Below are 25683 nucleotides of genomic sequence, written 5' to 3' on the forward strand. Positions count from 1 at the left end.
CTGAAGCGAGATAAAATGTCAGATGCATGCTTGTGTCACAGGGCACGTCTGGCTTCCTGCAGCTCGGGCGCTCCCTCCTCCACCCTTTCTCAGTTCAGTTTCTGCAAGTCGGCTCTTCAAAGCTGCAGACTTTCTCGGTCTCGAATGCAGTAACTAGCTCGCTTCCTGCGGCAGCTTTTTAGCCCTGCTGTTCTCAACCATTTGGTTCTTCGGAAGCTGTGTGAAAGCTGCAGCTTGCTTCCCGCATGTGCCACCTTGCCTTGCTCGAGACTTGGAGTAACCAGGGAAGGGGTGAGGGACGCAGCTGTGATGTGGCTTTGTTAAGGTGTGGCTCCGCGGTGGGTTTGCCTCTAAACCGCTCGCTGCTGCGCTCCTTCACAGGGAAGGAGCAGGACCACATGAGCCAAAATGTCATGTTCAGCCAGGTCGCCTCCCTGACCTGTCTTGTTAGTGCTTGTGCCAGTGGGGACAGGGCTGTGTGGTGAAGTTGGAGAGAGGGAGGCTGCAGCTGCTGCACCTTGGGTCGGCGGGTATTGCCGTGGAACAGGGCGCAGCTCGCTGCACCCTTACCGCCTTCAGAGGACACCAGAGTTGTCCGTACTTGTGTCCTTCTGAGATGCAAACTGGTGGTGCCTTGTCCCAACTTTCCTTCGGTTTATCGTATAGGAGCAAGTAGGGTGAACAACGGTCGTGTTGCCACGGTGTGATCTGCTCTTTTCTTAATTTTAGTTCAAACACTGACCTTAGTATGTCTTTCATGGAAGGTGCAGTGCTCAGCCCTATCTACCTGTTGACTTAGAGTGAAGAAAGTACTTTTGTAAGTGGACCTACTAATATGCATGGTGTACCTAGGATAGAGCAGTGTATTGCATATGTGACTACAGTGCTTTGCCCATAAACCAGTGGTTATACACTCATGTTGGATCCCATTTGTGGTTTAGCTGGGGAGCGCTTTGCCTGACCATAACGTTGCTGTTTCTTCTCCAGGTCACTCAGCAGCAATAGGTACTTTCCAATAGAAACTGGAGGATGCTACAAGCTCCTCATGCTTTTGTGCTAGGGCCTGGTGATGTATGGTTTGTAGCACACTGGGTGTACAGTCTCTCCTAGCCTTCTCCAAGGGTGGTGGTGGTGAGGATAACGGAACAGGGCAGAAAAAATATTTGCTGCTGAAGCTCATAAGTGGAGCTTCTTTCTGTGCTTCCAGACTGCTGCTGTTGATGTTTCTGCTTAGCTTGTTCCAGACCCTGGGTGAGCCCATTGACTGAGATCAAGTATCTAGTCCCATGCTCTGGTTGCTTAATAGGAAGCCTGTCCTCCCTCTGCAGGTGTTTTTTTTTTTTTAATTTAGTTTTATAGGTATGAACTCAAGTTTCCTTCAGTAGATGACTCTGTATTATAAGCCTCAGACCTGCCATTTCTTGCTGAGTCCAAGATTCTTGTGGTTGGCATTTTCCATGCTGTAATGACAGCCACATGCCTCTTGTTCATGTAAAGTAGTCTGACACTTGTAATGTTAGGCTAACTTTAAATGGTGGCTGGGTGCATAAAGTACCGTAACCTGTAAGAAAGGCAGTAAGCTACAAGATCCCTAGGCAGTTCAGTATCTTCAGAAATTTGGTCCTTGATCTACAGCTAATTGTCCTGTGTCACCTCTTCAGATAGAGCAACTGCAGGAAGTTGGGACACATTTATAACTAGCATATTATTGAAGGATACTGTCAACTCCAAATCTGTCTGTCAGAAATGAAGTTAAAAATAGCCCCAATTGAATAACTGATCATAACCTCTGCAAAATCAGCTTAGATGCTGTGGAGTCACATGCGCAAAGAAGGCAGAGGTGATGCGTGGGAAAAGGACAATACTTCCTCTGTTACAACAGTCTTAAGAGTTTCTTGTATAAAAGGTAAAAAGCTTTCAGATAATGATCTTTGCTTGCGTCCCCTTTTAGTTTTTCAGCTGACGATGACTACAACCTGTATGTTCAAAAAAGCTCAATTTTCGTGTAACATCAGTTCTTTGTCTTCAGACCATGCATTAAAATCATTAGAGATTCTTGTAAGAGTGAGTTCCTATTACAGGCTGTAGTGAGCTAGCAAAGCAAAGACGGAATGAATGCCTGGAAGGGAGATTTTATAATGCATATTACGTAGCACAGAAGTGGTACTTCGGGTTCTCTGATACTGAGTGCCTCAAAGGTGGGCAAGCCCCTCCTTTATTATATTATGGCGAATTTATTCAAAATGGCATGGTGGGGTGGGAACAGGACAGCTTCTGTGGCCTGTGTGGCTCCCTGCCTCAGTCAGACGAGGAGCGTGGTGCCCCCCTGAATGGAGGGGAGGGGTGGGAAGGGCTGCCAAGCTCCAGGCAGCCATCTGGAGGGTTAATATTTCCTCCTTGGGCTGCAGCGCGTGGGGGTCAGGCTGGTGGCCTGGGGGTGCCTGCTGCTGTTCTGTTCCCTGATGAGCTTAGGGGTATGAAAAGGCCCTTTAAGACTGCTGGAAGGGGGCTTGGTTTAATTAAATGTAATCCCTTCAGAAATTGCAAGCACTTTCATATGACCCGAGTCCAGCCTCACCCAACACGCAGAAGGCCTGGGACTGTTTTCGGAGGAGCGCTGGCACTCAAAAAGCAGCCGGATGTCTGTGAGTATTGCGGGTGCTGCAGGTGGGGGCCTTATCTCTGACGCTCTTTCTAGCGAGCAAGGAGCCCCAGCGCGCTCTGGGTCGGCAAGCAGCTCCTGCCCTTCCAGCAGGGCGTTGGGTGAACGAGGTGGCAGGGCCCAGGTGAGCTGATCTGCTCAGTCAGATGTGAAGTACAGTGCTGAGAAGCATCTGACCTCTGGAAAATGCAGTTAGGTTAGTGGAGCAATTCTTATCATACTGTTAGTCTTGCTGAAAGACAAAACGGGGCAGATTTTTAGATTATTAGGGTGCCTTACAAGATCTTGAGTTCCTCATGTGACTTAGTTGGGTTTACTATGTTTCTCTGGTTAGAACTGTTGGTACTGATGCATGGTGTTAGTCTGCTATCTTTACCTACAGCAACTGCTGGGTGAACAGATGCCCTGAAATATATAGGGTCTGTAAAGATGAAGGGATGTCCTGGAATTTCTCTTCAATTAGACTTGCTCCTCTTCCATGACAGTCAAATGAGCAATGAAGTATAGCTTTTCCCTAATGCAGTTTATGCTACTTTCTCTGGCAGTTGTCTGGTTGATGGTATAAACCTGGGAAACAGTATCCGAGGCTTGAAGCCTACAGACTAGCAGTGTATAACAGCCTCCTTGCATTCAGGAAGTCCAGGGAGGAAAGAAGTTTTAATAACTCAAGGTCAGGGTTTTGTAGAAGTGATACTCTGTTGTGCTGACTTTACCTATTACTCTGTCATTAATTTCCTAGTACTGTTCCTGTCTCGAAGTTTATGACAAACACTTAATCTGTTGTACCTCTTACACTGCTTAACGTACTGGAGTACTAGTACCAGTAATAACAGCTGTTGTTTAGTATGATGGTATCAGTCTTTCCTGTTTGTCTTTCCATATACAGCTACAAACCATCCTCTTAGGAAGCAGTTACAGCAGGTTATTAACAGGGTTCATTCAAAGATCTGGAAGATAACTGATAACCATTGCTGCTAGTTAAAACTTCTTGAGAATTGCAGTGGGGCAAAAAGCAAGACTGGAAGGTATATGGGGAAAGTTAAGCCTATTTGCAACAGGTCTTTTAAGAGGTTTTAACAGTGGTACCAGGTGCCTATCTCCTGCTGTCTGCTAGACTGCTGCGGGAGGAGGTGGTGGTGCCCTGTAGCTTGTGAAGGCCTTTGTGCATCAAAAGGAGCTCTCTGCCTGCAGTTCTCGGCACTGGGGCGATGTCTAATCCATGCAAGAGGCTCTGTGCAGGAGGTCTCGCCCTTGCCACAACACTGTCCTTGGCAGCAGGAAGCTCTTTAGTGTGCTGTGGTAGGGACAATCTGTAGGCCTGCTTTGACTGGTAAAACAATGGCAATTCCTCAAATAGAGATGAGGAAGAATTACTAGGTTTCTGGCTCTTTCCTGTAGGTGATGTTATGAAATGAATCAGTTAAATATCTTTTTTTCCTGAGGACTTTTTTAGCTTGGTGAGTGTAAAGTTCCCTGTTGAAATATTTAAATTTTCCTCTAATATGCAAGGTGGACTCCTGGAAGCACTTCATGCAATATTGTTAGCTGTCTGTATGCAAAATATTATATTAAATGATAATATAAAAACAAATTAAGCCTCTTTAGAGGCCAGATACTAAGATAAGACTTCTGCTAGTTTAAGATCTGAGCAGAATTTCAAGGGTGGCAGACACCTGGATGCAGTGTTGACCACGCTATAAACGCTAAGGTGAATGAGCTCAATGGGTTGCTTTAAATAGAATTTCACTTTAACTTACTGCATTAGGATAGTATTTTCGGTAAGTCTGTTAGTGATGAAATCTGGTAGGTCCTCTAACAGCACTTCCTGAATGTTGAGAGTTTAAGACAAAGGTTCACTAAGAGTCAGTTTCAGAAAATGGGTGTAGTGTACTTGGGGATCAGTGCTGGCACTGTGGACCTTGTGGTCTGATCAGTGGGGGGTAGTGCCTTTTTCTCACTGTTATTCCTATCGCTTGTATCAGAAGTGTGTGCCTTCCCCGTCTGGACTCACAGAGCAGGAGCTGCGTATGCTTGGCAGTCCGGGCTGGTTATCGTATTGAGGAGCAGTTTATCCTGCTCGCAAACCAAACAGTAAGCGTGCTGATGGCTGTGCCCGATCTCAGAGGAAGGTGTTACTGGGGGATCAGTCCGGCTGTTCTGCAGCTTGCCCAGTCTCCCCGTCTGCCTGGCTGTGTTCTGGAGCATTCCAGTTTGGTGGTCTTGATGTATTTCCCTGGGAAAATAATCAGGTTTTTCAGTCATCACTTATCTTGTTATGGGGTGGAGAGTCGGTGCCTGTAGAGAAAGGGATGGTACAGTGCCTTTGACTCAGGACCAGTGGTTTACCATTCCCGCACTGTTACTTGGAAGAAAAGTTTTTATTCTGAGCTGGGAAGAGAGCTCTCACACAAACACTACAGTTGTTTCTCATGGGGATGAGGTAAACCTATGCTTAGTACTTCATAGATAGTAGGGTATTTAGCCTAGGAAAACCTCATCTGGATGATTTAGAAATACAAAGTGCAAAAGATTAATGCTAATGAATCTCGAGACTATTCCTGCTTAGAATCAACACTGATGGTAAATTAGATTAATGTTTTAAAAGTACTTTGGCAGGGTAACTCAGAGGGGACAAAGCAAACAGAAGAGTCTAAGTTGTGGTGGGACTGGATTATAATGGCTTTCTCCCAGTATAGCACTTTATATATTTTATGTGTCTTGTGTAACTTCCGCGCTGGGTAGTGCTCAGCTGGGAATGCCTCAGTAAGGTGGTTTCAGTAAAAGTAAGGTTTCAGATGAATTGGGAGAATGGAGCAAGTGCCAGGCATTGCGTGTTACTTTGTCAGGGAGAGATTAGAAGCATCCACAGGTCTCTTGATGTGTAGGTTGCCCCCGAGACCTGCAGGCAGAACCCACGGCCGTCGCAGTGAAACTTTCCCTAGCGTAAGGTGGTCCCTGGGTGTCTTTCAGATCAAAGCTCCCTGGGTCCTTGGTTTCTCAGCCTCTTTACGTGCTAGAATCGCCCATTTGGATTTTCTGCACCAGTGCTTAAGCTCTTGAACTGAAACAAAACACCCTAGTTAGGCTGCACTGCTCGGAGGTGTTGTTCCGTGTCTCTTATCGGCTAACTGGGAGTGGAGAGCAGTGCCTCCCACCACCTGACACAGTGGAATCGTCACTTTGCTTTGCCAAGCCACAACAACTGGCTCAAAAAAACAGCTTAGCAGCATATGGGAAAAATTTTTTTCACTGTATGTTGTTTCCACACCAATAGGGCTTACAAAGCTCAAACTTTCAGCAACCTACATCTCAGCCCAATATGAAATTACTGCAAAACCAGTAGTTAAAATGTCACTGATGCATCCCAGGACATGCTTTCCCTCGCTCGGTCCCTTGACGGTTAACATCAGTACTCTATTTAACGTGTTGTTATAACTTTGTTCAGACCGGGGAAGCTAACATTACCAGGGTGTGGTTCGTAAAGCACAAGCGTGTTTCCTGTGGTATCTTAGCTCATGCGAGCCTCTGAAATAGCACAGCCTGAACTGCGAGCTCAGACCCCATTCAAGACTTCATTGCTGCCCCTAATCCTGAGGTTGCTACTCATCTTGAGCACAGAGGGCTTCTTCTAGGGACAAAAGTAAATCCCTTGCTATTGAATGTACTAATCGAAGGACTATAACTGGTCAGGTAGCATAAGTGCACTTAAGTGAGTGACAGTAAAAGAATTTTGCTGGTTCCAACGTGGGACCTTATTTTAATGTGCCGACAAAGATACAAGTCTTACAATAAGATTTCTGCATGAATTATGTATTCTGTAAAAATGTTTGTTTATTGAAGCAGCTTTATTTTAATTTTTAAGGTCTGATTTGGAGTGATGCTTAAAAGCTATTCAGGCCCAAGATGGAAAGAGCTGGCCACAAATGTTTCAGTTCTGTTTTCTGGCACTTCCACCGTCCTCAGATGTTTTAGTGTTCAATCACCTGTGCAGATGTTATCAGCCAGCAGTTGTTACTGGATTTTATCCTTAAACAGTGGAGGAAAATGACTATTTTCCTTCCTTGGTTACTGGTGCAGTAACAGTGGTTTAGGTGAAAAAGAAAGACTTTAAAATAAACAATCAAAAAACAACATGTTGCTTAATGGCTTGCTTGGTGTAAGCCCTCTTACACTTGCAAGTGGCTTACAGACACCTGTGCCCTCACCGGCGGGTGTTCCAGGCAAGGCAGACGTACAAGCCAGCAAACTCTGGCTACCTGTGCAAGAGACAACTTCTAAGTATAATTAGCAAAGTTTTTTGTTAAGGGGGCCCTCAGCATTTATAGCAAGCACTAAGATTCCTGGTTCACCAAAGCACTGTAAAATCAGCCAATTGTCAACATCTAGACTCTGGAGAGACTAATTCTGGAAAGGTATAGCAAGAAATCCTGAGGCAACTGCATGCTATTGGAAGCTGCTAGTTTTAAAACAAAGCTTGATAGCATATGAGTTTAGGCTGTTTGTTCTTTCCTTACTACTTCTGTGGGATGGTTGTTTCTCAGTTCTACTTTATTCTGTCAGAAGGTTCAGAGTGTTTCAAAACCAACTTATTCCTGGTCTGTTTGTTTATCATTTCTTTGCTCCAACATTGTCTAGTTATCCCTCCCTGCTACAATCAGAACTGCAGCTCTTTTTGACTTCAACTTTGCTGTGCTAAGTCTACCTTTAACCTCTTATAGAATAACCTCTTATAGAATATGCTTAGATTTGTAGCTAAACTCAGAACAAGAAAACCCCTAGCTTCATCACCAGGTGATACCAAGTACCAAACAGTGGTGTACCAAATAGTACCAGGCTGCAGTAGACTTACTGGGAAACTCTGAGATGTGTTTGGGCGTAGTGGTCTCTTTGCACTTGATTCAGTCTTAACTAGCTGAGTCCTTCTTGTTTATGAACAAATTTGGTTGTAGGTTCTTTGCAGTCTTCTGATATCTTAGTACAATATATGAAATCTGTATGAAATCTGTCAGTAAAAATAAGGGGATCTGAACTGGCTGCTTTCATAGCAGTATTGGGTGGTTCCTTGAATATTTCTCTGCTTACTCTTGCTTTTTTGGTCTCTAGTGTCATGTGGTTAAAATCTAGTCTAAATTTGAATTTGAGTTATTCTTAGTAAAACTGTCCACAGCATATGCCTTCCCTGCCCCGCCGCCCCAGAAGAGAAGGCTTGCAGGGAGGGATAAGAGGATTGATTGCACTGAAGAACAAATAAATCAGGATTTGGTGATGCAGGCTAATTTGGCTGTTGGCAAGGAAGAGAACTATGAATGTAGTGCCTGTATGCTGGGTATTGGTGCACTGGGAATCTCATCTGCATAACTTTGCTTTGAAACTTTGCTTTGATGGAAAAGCATTAGAACACAGTTTGTACTAAAACTATTTCCAGCTTGTATACATAAGCTGTAAAGCATTTTTTTTTTCCTTTTTAAATTGATAGGTATGCAAATAGAAATGAATTCTCAAACAACTTGGTGCATCTGAGGGCCCTAAAATTAGCCTGGTCAAAAGTTAGCAGTCATCTCCATGTTCAGGCAGAAGTGTTCCTGTCTATTCCTAAGAATCTACAAAAGATTTTCCAGCAATTCCAGTTCAGGAGTTCTGAATAGAATCAGCTCTGTTTTACAACCTTCTTTGAGGGGAAGAGCCTTTGCTGGTTAAACTATTGGTGTGTGCTTAAGATGTACAGATATTGTCCTGCTTCTGTGAGATGAACCTGCAAACTCCCTTGCTGCTGTTCCCTTCCCACTTTCATTTTACATGTGAAAACATGCTTATGAGATTTTACTGTCAAGACTGGGTCATAAAACATTTCTTCTAAAAGACAATTCATGATCTTACATCTACCTTGCTTTTTATGTCAGAGCCCTAATATTGTTATGAAATCTTGACTGCATAGTAAGCTACACTTAAAACATTTCTTCAGTGTTTACAGAGATCTTTCCCTTTCCAGAAGGACCTGCAGGTCAGTAGACCACTATCTAGAGATTCTTCTGCTGCCTTGTGAAGTGTCTGTACTTATTAGTGCATATGTTAGTTCAGTATGCATTCTTTTTGCCTTAGCGCATAAGGTCATCCTCGCATCCTGTCTGTTTTGTATCCTGCCCTCTGAGTATGTCAGGGATTGTGCCTTATTTGCCCAAATATCCATGGAAACTGGAACAATATTGTTCTATATCCATTGGCCTTCTGCAACAGACTAAGTTCTTAATGCTTCCCAGGACTTTTCTGACATTCAAGTGGAAGAAGTTGGGTGTCTGGTTGTGTGTACCAAGGTCTGGAACATCTTTGCTTTAGTGAAAAGTGCTGGGATATTCTGCACTCAGAGAGCTAACTTCATAAGCTGTAACTGACTGTCTCGCATGTGGCAATATTAGTTGGAATAGATGTAATAAACTCTTACGCTGCAAAACAGGAAGGTTTACGTTCTGCTAGTAAACTGTTAAGAGCTGCGAATGCTTTGCTGGCAGGAAACTTGTAACTGCTAGCAGTGGAGCTTCTGGAGTCTTGGGAGCTGGTCCCTGGATAGAGACAGATGTGGCTTTTCTTTATTGTGTAGTGTCACTTGGTGCATGTGTTGTAATGATGCATCTTCTGTCTTCCAGATCAGTGTGCGCGTTACCACTATGGACGCTGAGCTGGAGTTTGCCATCCAGCCCAACACTACTGGGAAGCAACTCTTTGATCAGGTAAGTGATGGAGCGGTGGAAGACTTACAGTTGGTACTGATATTGTGATTTTTCTTAAGGGCTTCAAAGATTAAACAGTAGTATAGTATCCTCAAGAGAACTCAGCATAATCAAAAATTACACACTTTTCTCAAAACTAATGTACTCTCTTTAGCTCCAGGAGTGCTGGGGCCTGTTCTGACCTCTAAGAAACTCAACTGTTGCTGTATCCCATAGGGAGGATTGGAAAGCAATAGATGTCCGTAATCCTAATTCATAAAATAGGAACTGTCTTCTGGGGGAGCTAGTAAGCTTTCGTTGGTTGGCTTATGTGCAAGCATCGTATAATGGATTTCAAAGAGCAGTCGGTCTCTGGAACAGAAGCATAGCTGGGGTTTCAAATGTTGCCGCAACTCTTGAGCGCAGGTGAAACAATGTTCTGTCTGATACTCCCAAAAGTTATGTACTGTCTGTGTTGAGCTGGCTTCGTCTGGGTGCCTAAACCTTCCTCTGCATTCACTGGCTAGGCAGACTTCCTCCTACCTTGGGCCAAGCAGAAGCAGGGAGACGTGCAGCCAAAACTTGGAGCAGCTGAAGATGGATGTTATCAATTGCAGCTGTTGAAACTTTGACAGGCCCCACTATGTGTCTCAGCTGTAGTCCCAAAGGCCATATCTAGGCAACTGCCTTCCCTTCAAAGCATCTGCTCTACTAGCAAGTGAGGTAGTCCTGTCTTGCAGAGCAGTAAGAGGCTTTGTGAGATCACTGAAGAAGAAATCAGGGCTTTGCTACTTGGAGAGGAATCTGAACAAGTTAATAGCTTAAGGAAAAGGAGTCTTAGAGTAACGACAAGATGAAGGAACTGCCAGACCAGATATGTCAAACATGGGTGTGGTTCAGCAGTGCTAGATGTTCTGGGGCCAGCTTTACATTGCACCTGTTTTAATGAAGAAAGAAACTTGAGGGCTGACCCACCCATGGAAATCAGCTATCTCATTTGGGTCCAATAAACCTAATTTATTTATTTACTTTCTTATTTTTGACCACAACAACTGCTACTTCCTCTCATACTCATCTGGGTGATTCAACACTAGATGCCACAGTGCTCTCTGCAGCCCACTCCTGAGAGGAGGGGAGCTCCTAGCCTTTTGGTAAAGAACACCCTTTCATAATGGGAAAGGCAAATAAAGCTTTTTGGGAAGGTGCTGAGTTGCACTGTAGTTTCTCAGCTGTCTGCATATTACTGCATAGGTCAGTAGCTCCCAGACTTCTTTTAGCACTGTGTGATCTCAAGTCTGAGCTGTTTGATAATGGAAGTGAGTGCCGGATTCTGTCTAGAATTCATGTGCACAACACAGAACTGCACCACACTTATTTTGTGGAAACATATTCCAATAAAATTGACTTGACGTGCTACAAGTTCATCAAAAGGTGAGCTGTTTTAGGGGGGGAGAAGGGTCCCCTCAGTTGGATGCTTCTTGTGATTATTCTTCTGTATCTAATTTCTGACACAGTTATCCAAATAAAGCAGCTGGTGCTAAAAAGCACTACTACTGACTTCAGTGGTATTTCTCTTCTGAGTGAATTTTTCACTCAACTCAAGTCCATCTGCAGCTTTGCAGCTTTTGCCTCCCTTGACATAGAGCACAAACTGAAATTGTAGTGCCAAACTTGGACTTGAACAACTTGTCTGTATTTGAGAAGCATCTGAACATGCTTCCTGTATGGGAACTTTTCATGTCTTAGTAATTGATTTCACTCCTTTGTGTCATGTTCTTGACCAGCTGTACATTCTCTTTCCTGCAATGCATTTCACACTGCACCTGTCTAAACAGAAGTTTTGTTTTGTTTTTCCACAGTAAACACTGTGTAAAGGGATAAAACAAATGCTATCGCAGAACTAAGTTTCTGAGTTGCTAATGTAAATGAGGCAGGATTTGCTTCAGCCGCACTGGGCTGTAGGTGGAGTTGCAAGAGGGAGGGAAGAGGAACTAAGCAAATACTGTAGCTTCAAGTGCAGTGGAAAAGAAAAATTATTGTGTCTAAAGCCAACTTACAAACATCAGTTATTTCTGAAAGGTCCAGTGTACACCACTTCTTCAAACTGTCCATATAGCATAGACTTGCTGAATAAGTGCTGTAGCCCCAAGAATTAAGCTGTATTCTGTTGTTTAGCACACAAGATTTCTTTGTGGAGGTAGTGTTGTTGGTTCTTGATAGGACTAATATTGAAATGATTGTCCTAGAGACTCACCAGTGACCATGTGCAGACTTTGACTAGATGATTCAAGACCTACGCAACAGTGATTCAGAATGGAGGCAGGAAGAGCCCTGCTCTGCCAGGGCTCGGGGATGCTGTGAGCAGTCAGGCAGGGGGCTGGTGGTAGATATGGAGATGTCAAGTGTTCCATCTTTGGGATGGATTGAGGCATTTTGGAAGCTATGCTATGTCACTGGATTGATGGGGAGGCTTATCCCAGCTTCTGTTACTGACCTGCAGCCTAATAAGTGGCTCTGGACAATTAAGGAAACTAACTGCAAAGGAAGTACCTATTCAGCTCGTGCAATGGGAAACTTTTCTTTCTGGCCTGAGGATACAAATACACACCAGCCTGCTTATTTCTTGATGGAAAATTCAAGGCTCTGCCCTATTGCAGAAGAGATTTTTAGTCAGACTTCCACAATAAATGAGGCTAAAATTATTGGGGAGGGGGAAAGCAGACACTTCTGGTATATGGACATGCTCAAACAAATTCTTATTCTTTGCATAAAGAGATAAGTTGAATACCAAACCAAAATATGAGAGCTTCTAGTGAGCTGTTAGTAAATAACTAGACTTGTCTGGTTAATACTGGGACAGGGCTTTGAACATCTTAAACTACTGGGCTATGAAACTTACTGATCAGCATGTGACGAATCTCTTGCTGAGTGTAAAGTGATGAAAGAATCCAATAACAAGGAGCCTCTAGTATTTAGTTATCTAGCAAAGATCACCTGGAGGCAAAGATATGAACAGCGGGAGCTCTTCTGTGCTGACCTTGTAGATGCAAATACTGCTCTCCACTGTAACCAGACCCGGTCATATGTTGCAACCGAATCATCTCATTTTATGGACAGTTCTCAACAGATTGCTATAGGCGTCTTGCTCTTGCATAAACCTCCCTTTCCTTGGTTTTATAAAGGGCTGTGCTTTCGTCTATACTGACTTTACCCTTAATCATTTACTCTGCTCCACCCTCCTGTCTTAGTTCACTGCTCTCTAAAACTAACACCTGCTGACCTCACTCTTTAGAGCATTTAGGTAAAGTGGGATCTTGTAGCTTAGCCACTTTTTTTCCTGTCTTCTCTTTCTTAAAAATGTTTTACTGGGTATGTGCCAGCTGACAGTGTATGTTTCAAATGTCTGAGCTGGTGTCTAGATTGGTTCCTGCAAAAAGGCTAGTTGAACTGTTGTCCCTGCTGTCACTGCTAACGGGGACTAAGCAATGGCTGCTGTCTGATTAATAGTCTGCTCACTCTGCCTCATCCTGAGAAGGTCTTGGGTCCATGGTGGGGTATATGAGAACAAGGTTATGGCTGTCTGTATTCCGATTGCCTTAAACTATGATGTGCTCCTGCAATTGCTAATCTAGTATTTTCTGCATGTACTGGTGCTGAGCAGTGGCTGCCTTCATCAAGGCTTTTTGGGGGTAGAGCAAGTTCCTCTGTAGAGCTATCTTATGGTTTTGCTGTGGCTGCATATAAACTTTCTGTGTGAAACCTGATTTTGACTCTTTCACAGAAGGATATTAAGATGTCCTGAATGTTTTTGCCCTAGAGTACCCTTTTGCTTTCAGTGAGCCATTAGATCTGACTTGGGGAAAAAAGGAAGCTATTAACTTTTACCAAAGTTTCTAGCCACACAGCTATTACAGTGCAGGCTGCTGTCTTTGTTCAGTAGCATTCAGGCAGTGTCTCTTTCCACCTATTGTGTTTAAAGGTGGAATAAATGTTTGTTATCCCACACTTACTTGCCCACTCTGAATGGGATTTAAAGGACTTCTGGAAAGCTTCTATCTAGTTAATGGCTTCATGAGGAAGAGCAGTTTGAGTCTAGAGATAAAGTTTCGTAGTAGTAATAGGTGAATGGGCTTCAGGTAGAAATGCTCCCATTTCCCTCTTTCCTATCTGGTTAAAATGCCAAAGTGAATTTTTGGAGTGACAGAACAAGGCAGGTGCTGCACAGCTTTGTTGGAAGTCTGCTGCTGCCCCAAGGTAGCTGGATCTGGAAATATTCTTATGAATATAGTATGCAGCATAGTAACATCATGCCTTGTACTAGAGATATCTTCCTACACCACCCCCTTCCCTAGGCTTGCAACTGTACAGCTTTAGCTTAAATAGCAATTGATTTTGTAGTTGTTAATGATCAGCTAGAGGTACCTCAAGCCAGATCTGGATGTCTGGAAGCTTAAGCAAAAATCTGGATTAATTGAGACCAGAGGATTGAGCAAGGCTGGACTCGGACAACATCCCTATATTCCTTCCAGGTTATCTGTCTCTGCTTCCACCTTACATATTTCTTAACACCAGCTGCTGAACTCCAACATGCGCCAACTCACTAGCAAAAGCATTAGCTCTGCCAAGGGAGAAATGGCGTTCTTCAGCTGCTGCTGGTGGATTCAGTGAAGAGTTTGAGTATGGGCTGTGCCTGCTGGGGGTGATGCTTACCCCGCAGTACTGCCTCATGGTACCTCAGCATGCTGCTTTACTGGATGTGCAGGGCACAGGCATGGGGACTGCAACAGGGAGAGCTGATGGGTTTTCCTTCTTTAATCCTTCTCTGCAGCAAACCAAAATGTAGTTTGGCTGGAGACTAGTGTGCAAAGCAAAGCATTGCTTTGCTGTGTACCTCTCTCATAGGGGAAAGATTAATGTTATCTCTGGTAAAACTACTTAGATACTTACTGCTGTAGATAGCTTTGAAGTCCTGTCTTTCTTTTTTTGGAGGTAAACTGATTCTAGCTTCCATCCGTGAGATTTTGTTCTGTTTTCTGTCATCCTGGGTAGGGCTAGCCTGTACCTTGGACATGGAGAGGTAACAGTAATTCACCAGGAGCCTAATGCTCCACGCTTGGCTGCCTGGAAAGCTTTCCCAGAAATGCCCTGGTTTAGTGGACACTGTGATTCACAGGCTTCTCAGGAAGCCTGTGCACAGACTAGTCACAAAATCTTCTACTTCAAGTACTTTTGTGATGTGAAAATGTACTCCCTTCCCCCGTGTCCCTAACAAACTGCATAAGGCAGCTTCCCAAATGCTTTGTTCCTGACCTTGGACCCTGCTGGTTCCCCCTTGCTCTTCCGTCCTCTTTCGAGCCCCTTATTCCTTCCGATATGTGGCAGAGGCTCCTTTGCTGTCTGCAGTACCAGATCTGTTGGGTGGTGAACGCAGTGGATGGGTGGGGCTCGGTACCCATTTGATAGTCCTTACATCAGGGTTTTTAACAATGAGTTGTGGTTACTAAACTGTTTAGTCAGTACTTCCTTCCCCAGCCTAAAATGAACTCTATTTACCTGACTTCAAACCAGATTTGCTTCTCAATGGCATGCTTTGCACTCTCTTAGCCTATGGTTTTCCGTGTGAACTTCAGTCCTTCCAACATTAGACTCTGGATATTGTGAAGTCCAAGAGATGGTGGCTCCAGCATGCGACTCCAGAACAAGCTGGTTTCAAGAGTAACCAAAAGCACCCGGCCTCATTGAAGGGCATAGCTGTCCTTTTAAGAGCCACAGGTTCGGTCACAGGTTAAGGAGAAATGTGACACTAGAAATACTTCATCTGTTGCTTCAGACTTTGAAAGCAAGCAGTTAACCTTCCTAGGAAGCCTTTCCCCAATTTCGTGAGCTTCTAGGGTCGAAACTAAACTGTGTTAGAAAAGGGCACTCAGTTATGGAATAAAATTGTAACAATTGGCATCTCTCTGCTCACTCTAAATTTAATCGCTGATGCTTCCCTATATTTTATGTCCATTAGTGAGCCTAATGCATACTGGTGTGTGTGTGTGTTTTCCTTCAGAAGGATCCTGCAGGATTCGTTAGGAGCCAGAGCTCCTCAGATTCTGAGTTCATGTGCCCTGTACTGATGCTTATCTGATGCACTGAATTCAGTGGTTTTGTAGGGCACCAGTCTGATAGTCTCTTATTCCCTCATGGTTGCTAAAGCTGACAACAGAGGCTGACCATATCCCTCTAAACTGTATGAGAAACTCCAACCCAATTGAACTATTTGTGGAATAAATGTGGTTAGTCTTTCATAGTCTGTAAAACTAAGCTTTGTGAGGAGGGAGACCTTGGGGAAGCCTTTCACCTTGGTAAATTTCAGCCTAGCAATGTTTAAATATGCAGGAGCCTGGCTTGGAACACTTGATCCAGTAAGTGAATGCACTGAACGGAGAACTTTCTTTGACAGCTTCATAGTAGAAAGCAGCGAGTCTCTGGAGAGCGGCTGGTTCCTCCAGCAAAACCCAGAACCCATCTTGTTTGCGCAGCAAAGGCCTGTGGTTGCAGTGGTATGGAAACATGTCTCAAATTTCACAGGGACATGTGGAAACTTATTGGCTTTTATAAATGCAGTAGCCTAACCAAAAATTGACTGCTTGTTGCTAAGGAGGTCAATGGCAAACTGTAATAGGCTAAAAACTCTCCTACAGAGACAATCCTCTTATTTAGCACTTTGGCACTCTTAGAAGGGACAAGTTAGGAACACACCCGTATTCTGGAGAAAGCATCCAAATGGAAGGGGAGCAGCTGAATGTTTGTTTGGCTGTAGATGGAGTCCTCTTGGATGTTCAATTATGGTACCTGCAAGACTGTATTCTAAGGTGTTTTTGATAGGAAACCATTTTTCTATCAAACACGTTCTCTAACCCTCTCCTCCCCTCTCCTCCCCACCCTTCCCCCTCCAAAATGGAAAAAGTTGGGTTTGCATGGAAATACCAAATGACTGAAAAAGCAGTGCCTAAAAACAGGAGATATTTGGGCATGGCCAAAACAAGAGTTCTTCTCTTCTGAGATGCTGCTAGAGCCAGTTGTGGTGGTGACCATTCAAGCCCCTCATATGCCATTCTTCTTTCCCCTCTGCCCACAAACTCTTTTTTTGATGGGACTCTTCTGTGCAGTGGCAAAAGGCTGTTCACCGTGGCTGTTGTCGGATGCCAAAACCAGCTTGTGCAGTAAGCTATGCAGCTTTTGTTATGTTGAAGTTGGAATAGTGTTGGCAAGCAAAATGGAACAATCTCCTTTAGCAATAAGTTTTAAACAGACAGTTGAAGAAACTAAAGCTTGAAACTTCAAGTTATAAAAGGACATGAATCTCCTTCCCATATTCTGAAGCTTTTCAAGCTTCCCGTTTTTGAAGTTTGTCTTTCTGTTCTGCAAGTAGTCTAACTTCTGCAATGTGGTATTGCTTATGCATGTGATCTTTCAGGTACGTAGCCAGAACAGCAGGGTAGTAGAGGGATGGAAATACCATCTAATAACTCAAACAATTCTTTTCATCAGACTAGTTAAATACAGATTTGGCATGATGCTATAGAGATCGAAAAGTGTAAGGAGCAACAAATGCCTTTTGAACATCTTGATGGTCATCTTGATTTACAGTAGTAAGTCTCTTGGGGGATGTCTCTGCCATAAAGTCACTGCTGGATTTCTGTTGCAGTATATCAAACTACCTCAAATGGGGTATAATTCAATGAAGCATGCCATTTTGATTCTATATGTGTAGAAGAGAATTTGAATAAAATCACCTACTTTGACATTTTCCCCTATTGCTGAGTCTAAAATGCACTAGCCTGTGAATTGCACTCCTCTATGTACGCAACCCAAGCAATGAAAGTGAGCAGCATGTTGCTGCTGATGGTGCTAGTTGGACAGGGTGGCTGTTTAGGAGAGTGGCGCTAAAAGGCTTTGTGCTATGCAACTGGAATAGATACTGGAGTGATGAAGCCCGCTGTTCAGTGTATGCTTTACAAGACTAGTTTACCAATCTGAGCCCTACTCAGAAATACATAGGGGGTAGACCATATATCTTCCCGATGCTTTCATCAAACTGCTGAGAAATCAATAGGGGACAGAGATGGGTTGTAAAGTCTTTCAGGATCCCTGTGAGGTAAACAAGTTATGCAGTTGCAGGGAGCCAATTAACTGGCATCTGGGAGGAAACATAACAGCTGTTATAAAGCGTAAAACACCAGAAAGTTAATTCAGAATCAGTGTGTGGAGTGGAGGTTGCCTTTGAAACACTCACTTCACATAAATGACCTAAGGCAGGATTCCACTGGTCTTTGCAAAGAGGAAACTTTACAAGTCTTAGCTGAGACATTTTCCTGGAAATGTAGCTTAGTGATGAGGTCAGCTCCTGAAGCAAACAAGCGATGTTACTGGCTCCATTCACCTTTTTAGAGGATAATTAATGGGAAGCTGTGTAGCTAATCTTGGTCAATGAGATTACCTTCTTCCCCTCTGATTTGTTGTCTTTGTTGAGAGACAGTGTCAGCCAGTGCATACAATGTTCATTGTCTTGGCCTAATCTAGAGTTCCTTGACTTGTTTGGGTCTCATTATGCAAAGTGCTAGTTAGGCCAGCTGATAACCTTGTCAGTACTAGCTTTCTCTCGGAGGTGGAAAAGTGCTCAGGCTTTCTGCAGCGCTGATGAGATGAATGGCCGATGGTGCTGGGCTTTCTGCTCATGGACCACATCACATGTGTAAGTTTCCTTTAGCTTTTGGTTGCTGTCCTCCCATGGTATTTCTCGCTTCTAAACAAAAGTAGCTTCATAAAGAGGTCCTCAAACAGAGGATGTGGTGGGTTTTTTTTAATTAAAAAAGAAAAAAAAGTGTTGAAGCCTTTGATAAACAAGTGGCTGTAGGAGTGAGCACCACCAATACCAAAGTGGGTTTGCCTCAAACTGCACAGACCCCGCAGAAATAAAACTAGTGTTGTGTCCTTGGCACAGTCCCTTTACCAAAGGAAGATTTCTAGTAGCTTCTTCTGAGGAGCCGGTCTGGGGCATTGTGGCTGCGTGGTGGCACGTCCTCCGTTCTGCAGCAGAGGTGGAAAGGGGGAGCGCTGCGGCGCTGGTGCCATGAACAGGCCCGTACGTGTAGGCAACTGCTTGAAGGATTACTTGGCTCTTGTTAAACTTACTGAATGAAATGCTTTTCAGCTGTAATGAAATGCTTTGCGGGTGTTTCTCTTGAAGCTAATTTTATAAATCTTTCACGTGCAGGTCATAACCAGCTTGAACTCCAAGCTTAATCTGAATTTAGTAGGTTTCCAGAGCTTTGCAAGGGTATTTGTAAAGAAAATACTTTTCTGATACAGTGTTTTGATGAAGAAATGGATGTAAACTTTCTTAAATTGAGTTCTGGAATTTGGAGGTGCTAGTTAAACAAGAAATTTACCATAAACTGTAGATTCACATTGGGTTCAGATAATGCTGTTCCCAAGTTTGTTCAGATATCGAAGTTATTTCTTACCACAATGAGGGAGTGGGATCACCGAGAGGAAGGCAACAGGAATGACCTTGTAAAGCTAAAATGAAACTTCAAAATGGCTCTCTAACCCTTGCTGCTATCTTCAAGTTTCTCTGCATCTTCCAAACTGGAATAAACAATCAATCTGACTCATTTCCAAAGACTTAAACACAAGGTATCAACTTACTGCAGTTGTACTAATGCAGGTTAATAGCTCAGCAATTTGTGAGGAGCTAATACGGTTGCGCTTCCCTTCATACAGGATATTTAATAACTATTACTAGCTGCAGATGCCTGCAGGTACACTGAAATTCAGACACTGTGTTTGGGATCCTTTTTTTAAATTTTCAGAGATCCTTAATTGTCTTGCTTGCTAATTTTCAAAGCAATTATATGTTTTCCATACAGAATATGGAATATTTAGTGTGCAGGCAGGGTAACCCTTGCTCCAGTGGTCTTAAGTAGAAGGACTTCATTTCAGAGATAATTAAAATTAATCTGTTCTATTTTTATATATAGATAGATAGATACAGATATTTTACACTCCCACACAAAAATGTGGGTTTCTTTAGTTTAAGGGGTTACATTAATGTAGCTTGATTGAGTAGGAAGTTGGATAGCAAATTCAATTCACTCGTGGATTTCTGAACACCCCATGTTTCCTATGAGGAGTTAATAGCCCCAGTGCATCTCTTCATTTTTTGTTATTGTTGCTGCTCTGGACACATTCTTCAAGCAGACAACTAGAGACTTCTTATGCTGAAGCCAATTCTCTCCTGAAGCTCTGTTCTACCTTTTCCCCTCAAGCTCCAAGGGAACCCACTTCAAGTCCTGTGCATGGCTCTGAAACCTTGCTTGGACACCAGCAATGCAAATTAATGGCTTGAGTGTCTTGAACTGTTTTGTGAGGAACAAACAAAGGAAAGGGTTACCTGGCAAGCTTAAAACGCTGTGCTAAGAACAGTGCTCAGTGAACCTTTGTAATTAACCACTGCGTTTTGTGTAGCCATTAATGGGTCTTCTGGAAAGTTTTCAATGTGTATGACTACCTGGGAAATAGATGCAAAAACAGAGGTTAGGGTTAACAGGCAGGTAATAGATTTGGAGCCGTGTTGACTCTTGTAATTCAACTTGTAATCCAAGGGTGATGCAAGAACTGTGGTTTCCATAGGTTTAAGCCTGGTTTTCTTCAAGCTGAATTCTAATTGAAAGGAAGGCTACCAGGCTGCTCTGCAGCTTTGTAAATATTTGAATGAGTTGTTCACAGAATAATGGAAATGGGGAAGCTTCTAAAAACATGGAATAGATGACTGCTTAGTGTAACCACAGCACAGCTCAGAAGTGGGAAGACTGCTTGTGTAGAAGAGGGCTCTTGGGCCTTCCAACATGGAAGAGTTGCAGGCAGTTCTGACACTCGGACCACCTCCGTTTTTATGTTACTCAAGGCCACCAGGCTTGCCTCCTCTCTTGTGCCTAGGGAGGAAGGCGTTGGTTAGCTAGAATCGCTTCCTCCTCTATGCAACCAGCGTGCTGTTGTTCTAGAGGACAAGCACTCAAGGCAGGACAAAATCGCCAGGGTGTATCAAGCTGGTGTCTGACGAGGACAGCATCAGGCAGTGTCTGATGTCTGGCTGAGTTGTGTACCTGAATGCCCAAGGTGGCTGGGGCTGTTGTGTGTGTGTCGGGGCAGGGAGGTGTTGGAGAGAGCCAGGTTTCCCCAGTCCTTGTTGCAGGGGATGTTGAAGTATGACTTAATTTCACATGGCTGAAGTGGTGCAACAAGCTGCCTAGCAGTTAGCCAGCATTTGGCTAAAACATTCTGTAGCCTGTGGAAGAACTAAACAATGATCCAGTAAACAAATCTTATCTCTTTTCAATCATAAATAGCTTAGACTGTGGCACTTATAGCAAAAAATACTTTCTTTCTTTTCCTCCAAGGGGTTGGTTCTTTAATTTTCTATAGGCATTACAAATTATTTGAGGAGCTTGGGCTTTAAGCAAAATGATAAGCTGTGAACTAATAAGAATAAGGCTTAAAAGGAGAGCAGAAGTACTTCACAGGTTATCTGATGATCTAAATGCTTGAGGCGTGGTAGTCTTGCATGGACAGTTTAAATCTAGGAAGATTAGAAAAGAGAACCAGCACGAGTGATAGTAGCTTGTCCTGAATTACTTCATTCTTGGGCTTTAATCTCTGCAGGCATCTTCTATGCCTTCAGCCAGACTAAAGATTTACAAAAATAAAAAAACCCCCTTCAATTTGCTTGAAAGGCATCAGCTGTATCTCAGTGTGATCTAATTTTGGATTAGATTCTGCGAGGTTTTTCTGTAAAAGTGATCTATACTTTGTCATTGCAGGTGTATAAACTTTTTCATTCTTATCCAGTAAGACAGCAATGCATATCACCTTTCTATGCCTTTGAAAGTGCCTGGATGAGAACTTGTTGGTTCTTGAATAGTCTACAGTTGATGCTTGGCCTTGCAAATGTAGCCAAGGTACAAATCCACAAAATGCTGGAACTTTAATTTTTTTCCTCTTAGAACATGAGTAATGGTGAACTACTTAGGGACCTTCTGAATATATGAAACTGAAAGCAAAAAAAATTCAATTTGGTGATTTATTCCTAGTTGTCAATTGAACTAAAAGGAGCTTTCTTCCTGTAAATTCCATTCTTACCTCTAATCCTTTCCACCCACACTTGATTCTGGGCATAACATGCCTGAACACCTAAATCGCTGGCTGTGCCAATGATGTGTTCAACTTTCAACAGTAGTTGAGAGAAGGCTTCCCCCTCTTCCCCACCAAAATCGTGGGAGAAAATGAAACCAAATAATGCCTGGGTCTGCTGAGGATTACTTGCACTTCCGTGGTCTAATCAAGGAGGGGTGCTTGTGCAATGGCACAGAGTGTTTGAGTGTCAGTAAGAGCAGGATGATTAAATAACACTTACCTGCTAAGTGCCCTGTTTGCTAGCCTGCACAGAAGAACTATGAAACTGTAGGTGTGCCACAGGTTCAGAGCTCCTCCAGCACTGTGGCTTGCTAGCGGTTTTCTCACAGAAGTACTTCACTTGCCCATGATATAGAAAGGGGGACAGGCCCTTTTTATTTTCAATCAGGATAGCAGTTGAGGTTCAAGACAGCTTTATGTGCTGTGGCGTAACCTGGTGTGCTGGTCTTTGGAGCAGGGACTTGGCCAGAGTGGAGTGTTTTCCTCTCTGCTTGCATGCTTTGGTCTTTCCCTTGTGCAGATGCTGCTTTCATGCAGGTTCCACGTTTGTTTACAAGTGTGGTGGTATATTTCTTGGGCTGAGAATGAGGGCAATCATCAGCTCAATATTGATGCTAAAATCTACATTTAAGAGGCCTACTTGTGGCTCTCCTGCTTTGTGGCAGCACGTAGTGGTAGCAAGAACATAGCGGGGAGAAGGGTGCATGCTTCAGGAGAAGGATGGAAGTAGGAAAAAAGTGAAGTCAGGTAGACCTGGGAAAAGTGGAGTAAGAAAAATGAGAAGCAGGAGAACAGGTTACATTTTCTCCTCTAAACACTTGGAAAGAATGGTATTAGTCATGTGCTTTGGTTGTCTCTAAAAGATGAAGATGACTTCAAGGTTACTAGAAATACACTTCTTCCCTGAAGGTAGAGGAAGAGGGACTTAATTACTTAACAAGTGCAATTTTAAGCTAATGGTGCTTGAAGGGCCTTGTTGTAGCTGGTCAAGGTACTGCGTGACGGCTAGAATTAAAGTTTGCCAGTAATCTGTTGCCAGTTGAAGACTAAGCCTTGTACTGCAGGCTGAGCACAGGCCTGGGACTGACTTAATGTCCTTCCTGGCAGGAGGAAGATGGCACTCTGTCCAGCCTAGAGACTAAACTTGGGTATTTAAGTAAAGTAGTCTGTGTTAAATAGTACTCTTTGTATTCCCTTATCCCCTGTGCCAGCTTTCATCCATCCTTAGCCACTACCAATAATTGTTTGCTTTTCTGCAGTTAATCAGGAATCTAAATGCTGCATGCCCCCAAGCAAAAATAGACTGATAATTGGGCTGCTAACTGCCAGCCAGATTCCTTGTGGCTGTAGAAAGCTGTCTCTTCCTTGATTGTCCTTTTTCCCTTGCCAAAAGGAACTAAATAGCCTCTTAAAGTCGGGATGGGAAGGACAGAGGAGGAATACCTTTCCTCCTTCCTCTCCCCTTACTTGACAGAGGCTACCTTCATGCGCACTTAGAAAGCAGCTTCAGATGAAGGCTAGATGGGCCAGCTCCACACTCGGGTAACAAGCAAGAACATGCCTTGCTTTACAGCTCGCTTTACCAGAGCGGGAACTGCAGGCACTTCAGCGTGACTCAGTAGCAGTTTGGGGGCGTGATGTTGAGTCTGCCGTGCCGTCTCCCCCTCTCCGTCCAGCCCGTTGTTGTCGCTGCTATTGCTGTGCAGGCTTCTCTGCTGTGAATAAAAGCCCTTTTGTGCAGGGGCCGCAGTGTGATGCCGTTCAGTTCCTTGCTGGCGGTTCAGCGCGTTGAGCTCCCTGGTTTAAGCTGCTGACAAATGAAAGTGAGGCAAGCAGACACATGCAGCAGCGGGGGCGAGCTCCCATCCCATTCAGATGTTAATGCTGCTGGGAACAGAGCCTTGCTTAAGCTGCAGGACAACCTTTCTTCCTCTCTTTGTACCATATGCTTTCAAATCGTATGTGGCATTTTTTAATGCTCCCCTGAAAGCACCCTTAACTGAGTGCATCCTACTGAGTGACACATACAAGTCACAAGTGAAGGTTTATCTGACCACTTCCCTCCTGTGTTTACTCCAGGCTTGAGGCAGTGCTCCAGTTCATATTCAAACAAGGGCAGGGTGAATACTTTCATGGAGTCCAGTAGGATGATGCATACAGACTACCAGCCTTGCGTAGGTTTTGTATGCATGTGTGCGCTACTAATGGCATGCCTCTGATGAAAGCTCCCTTTGCTTCATGTGCCTGAAAGGAGCAAGGGCCCAAGTGCTGGCTGCTTTGTCAGACCAGAAGAAATCTCTGACCCAAGCCGTAAAGAATCTAACTAGTGATGCGTTTGCAGGGAACCTACATTGTTAATGTGTTGCATCATGCCGATGCCATCGATCACATCGGAAGGGAACAGAATGCTTGGGTTTCGAGGAGGAAGTAGTCTAGAAGGAAAAAAAGGGCTTAGGATAGAGAACACAAAACATACGGGGCAAGGCAGCACTAAATCCTCTTCTGCAACTTGTTGAGACCCTGAGTCTCTGGTGGAGGGGAGCTGTGAGCAAACACAGGGGCTGGGCAGTGGGTAAAAGCAGTCCTTTAAGTAGAGTGTAGACCTTCTAAAAACAGAAATGTCTTCTCCCTCCATATTCCTTGTCTAGTAATGGAGATGACAGGTACATTTCTGGGGGACAGATGAGACACCCCCCCCCCCCCACACACACACACCTTGTTCGCCGGTGTAAGAACAACGTCCCAGGCTTCAGAAGGGATGTGGGGGAATGTCAGTGTCTGGACTTGCTAAATCCTGTGGCATGCCTCAGACTTGCCAGAGCACAAAGCTGTAGTCTTGTATTTGTGAACAGGCTCTACCAAGAAACTTCCCTCCTCCTTTTTACCAGAAATAGTATTATTCTGCAGTAGTCTTGCTGCATGTTGGGTGGGTTCTTGATGTTACAATATGTCTGTAAAACCTTCTTAACTCTTATTTACATAGCATCTATAGTGTGCTAGGGCCGTGACTAAGGAGAGAGCTTACATACCAGTGCAGGTAATCCCTTTGGTGGCTCTTTGCCCTGACACAAGGGAAGTGTGTTGACTTACTACAGTACCTCTTCATGGTGCCACTCATTAAGCAGCTTCATGAAAAGCCTGTCCATAGCTATAAGTAGAGTAAAGTACAAATCTTAGAATAGCACAGCCAAGTAGGACATGCATCCTAGCGGTGTGATTCATGGCTTGCCCAGAAGTAGTGCATTTACAGGACAAATGAGGGGTGTACCTGAAAATGGAGCTGAGGTGTTAATTTCTGGCAGCTATTGCAGCTGTCAACCTGTTGCATCTCATTTTGGCTATACGTATTGACTTATAAATGGCTGAACAAAACAGTATCCTGGCTGTCGCTTTTAGATAGCAACAAAACTTCAAGGTGTGGGAGACAGATGAATATAGTACATCTCCTACTTGGGACCCCTCAGATGCTCTAGTATCTTTGTATTGGTGTAGTAGCAGGGGAAACAGGACACAAGTTCAGAAGAGAACTAGAAAGGCCAGTGTCCTAATCTGTAATGTGCTTTCTGCCACTAGTGAGCACAGCCCCTCTCTGGCAGGGGCTCTTGCTAATAATCTTTTTTTCCAGGTTGTGAAGACAATTGGTCTAAGAGAGGTCTGGTTTTTTGGACTTCAGTATCAGGACACCAAGGGCTTCTCAACATGGCTGAAACTGAACAAAAAGGTATGTTTGCTTCAAGCTCTTATCTGTTCTGGGCTACTGTCTCTTGGAGGACAGGGGCTGACTTAGTCTTCATGTCAGGGATCTATTCTTGCCTCTCTGCAAACCTGAAATACAGTAAGATTAATGAGTTGTCACTGTCTTTCTTCAGACCCCCCAGAGAAGGAGGAGTCACAGTGCCCAGTCTGTTCTTCCTGCATGTAGTCCTGTTTGTTATCCAGGCAGATCTGTTATCCTTCCCTATAGTTGCTAATGTGGGTGCTCATGTAAGCATCCTGATTGGAGAGAAACCTGGAAAGTAGCTTATCTAGCACTGATCAGAACTTGTGGCTTGCCATAAATGCTATGGGGGGAGG

The 25683-nt window shown here is 43.9% G+C and overlaps 1 protein-coding gene across 2 annotated transcripts in view; it reads left to right on the forward strand.

Annotated features, from left to right (window-relative positions):
- The window catches only part of MSN (moesin), a 52890-nt gene that overhangs the window by 19937 nt on the left and 7270 nt on the right, over positions 1–25683 (forward strand). Inside the window, exons 2-3 of one of the 2 annotated variants that reach the window (XM_067303903.1) lie at positions 9304–9387; positions 25235–25330. In XM_067303903.1, the coding sequence (XP_067160004.1) occupies positions 9304–9387; positions 25235–25330 (180 nt within the window). The remainder of the gene's footprint in view (positions 1–9303; positions 9388–25234; positions 25331–25683) is intronic. The other variant, XM_067303904.1, reaches the window with a different exon arrangement.

Source organism: Apteryx mantelli, chromosome 13 (assembly GCF_036417845.1).
Source record: "Apteryx mantelli isolate bAptMan1 chromosome 13, bAptMan1.hap1, whole genome shotgun sequence".
Classification (NCBI taxonomy): domain Eukaryota; kingdom Metazoa; phylum Chordata; class Aves; order Apterygiformes; family Apterygidae; genus Apteryx; species Apteryx mantelli.